General features: G+C 40.1%; 1 protein-coding gene across 1 annotated transcript in view; it reads left to right on the forward strand.

Annotated features, from left to right (window-relative positions):
• Positions 1-1,713, forward strand: part of MBIP (MAP3K12 binding inhibitory protein 1) — a 15,530-nt gene that overhangs the window by 11,047 nt on the left and 2,770 nt on the right. Inside the window, exon 7 of the mRNA XM_009701893.1 lies at positions 1,335-1,432. Within this exon, the coding sequence (XP_009700195.1) occupies positions 1,335-1,432 (98 nt within the window). The remainder of the gene's footprint in view (positions 1-1,334; positions 1,433-1,713) is intronic.

Consider the following 1,713-nt stretch of genomic DNA (forward strand, 5'->3'; position numbering starts at 1 on the left):
CAATTCCAGCTCAGCTCCTGTCCAAATCAACATTCATGGGGAAGGTCTCAAAAGTCATTTGTTACTTACCCCAGCAGCTGTGCAAAAAGTATTCATCTGAGCAGGTAACCTGCCTCAGCTACGTGCTCACCAGTTTTTGTTTCTGATGACTGAAAAAGTTGTTCTTGACTCACCTGCTGTTTTTCAGAACAGTTTCTTCTAGTGCTAGCACTGCTCTTTTCTCTTTACATTAAGAGACAGCAATATTAAGAAGAGTGAGAGGTTAGCTGATTTAATTAGTAGCTGCTGAGTGATGAGTAAAGAGCAGCACTGAAGGAGGGAAGCTACCCGCAAAATTGTGTCTGAAGTAAGGAAATAGATGAATGGCAAAAAACCCCGTTAGTGGTTATTTCAGTAGTTTGTGGAATAGAATTGTCTTACTTAACAGACCAAGAAATAAATGGAAACGGGTGGCAAGAGAAGAAGTAAAAGCTTTCTAAGGCTTTGGTTGTCACTACTGTTCAGAACCAGACTATCATTTCAGTTGGGATGGCCAGTAGTTTGTTGTGATAAACAGTGATTTCAGTTTATAGAATACTATGTAGCATAAATAAGATGCGTTTTAAGGCTCATCTTTTGATCAGTTCTGTTCTTACATGGGGAAATAAGCCCAGGCTGCTGTAGTATAGCTGCAAACAGCGAATGGGTTGAGGTCGGGGTTTTTTTGTTGCTCTTGTTTTTGTGGTGTTTGTGGGTTTTGTTGGGTTTTTTTGTTTGGGCTTTTTTGGGGAGGTTGGGGTTTTTTTGGTTGGTTGGTGTTTTTTTTTTTTTGTCTAAAGCTCTGTTAGTCCATCCCACACACACATTCCCCACCCCTGCTTCTCCCATCTAAGGCCAGGGAAACACTGTTTTTTGTCAAGCACAACTCACACCTGTCCTCTAACCTCTGATGCACAATTGAGATAGGTTTCCTTCAGAACAATCTTAGGTATCAGTGCTGAATTATGTGTGATCTGCCATCCCATCTGCTCACTCCTGATGCTGCTGTCAGTTTTGAGGTGGTAACATTTGGTATGCGACCAGTGTATTGTAAGTGTGATCATTAGTTGTTCCAGGGACCTTTTCAGACATATATCAACCACCTGCATAAAGTTGTCAGTTGCCTTCACTGACTGCACTGACTTGTCAATCATATTAATTACCCTTCCTTTTAATTGTCTCATCCACTCATTTTGTTTCAGCTGCTGGTTGGTAGCTGGACTTGAAGAATTCACCTGTAAAACTTGCAATCTTTAGTTTAAAAAGGTATTCAAGCGCTTTTCCTCATTTCTTTGTATTTGTACTGGTGTATTTAGGTGGTCCTGTACCAAGAGACATTTATCAGAGAATTAAGAAGCTTGAAGATAAAATCCTTGAGCTGGAAGGACTGTCTCCTGAATATTTTCAACCTGTAGTAAGAAATTCTCTGAACTTCTTTTAGCATACCTAAATGAATTTGTGACTGTTGTGCTTCAATCTTTGATGTGCAGACAAAAACCTGAGTCAGAGGGCAGGCGCTTTTGATAGACAGCTCTGGCTTGATGTAATAGTTATATTTCATGTGGACCATCTGTGTAAGGTCATATTTCTACCTAATTTCTCATTTGAAATAAAATAGTATTGGTGGGGGTAGGGGGTGGGGAAATTGCAGCAACCCTTAACTGATTTGTAAGAAATAGAGGTTAGATTTCTCGC

The sequence above is a fragment of the Cariama cristata genome, unplaced genomic scaffold (genome assembly GCF_000690535.1).
Source record: "Cariama cristata isolate BGI_N322 unplaced genomic scaffold, ASM69053v1 scaffold13620, whole genome shotgun sequence".
In the NCBI taxonomy this organism is placed as follows: Eukaryota; Metazoa; Chordata; class Aves; order Cariamiformes; family Cariamidae; genus Cariama; species Cariama cristata.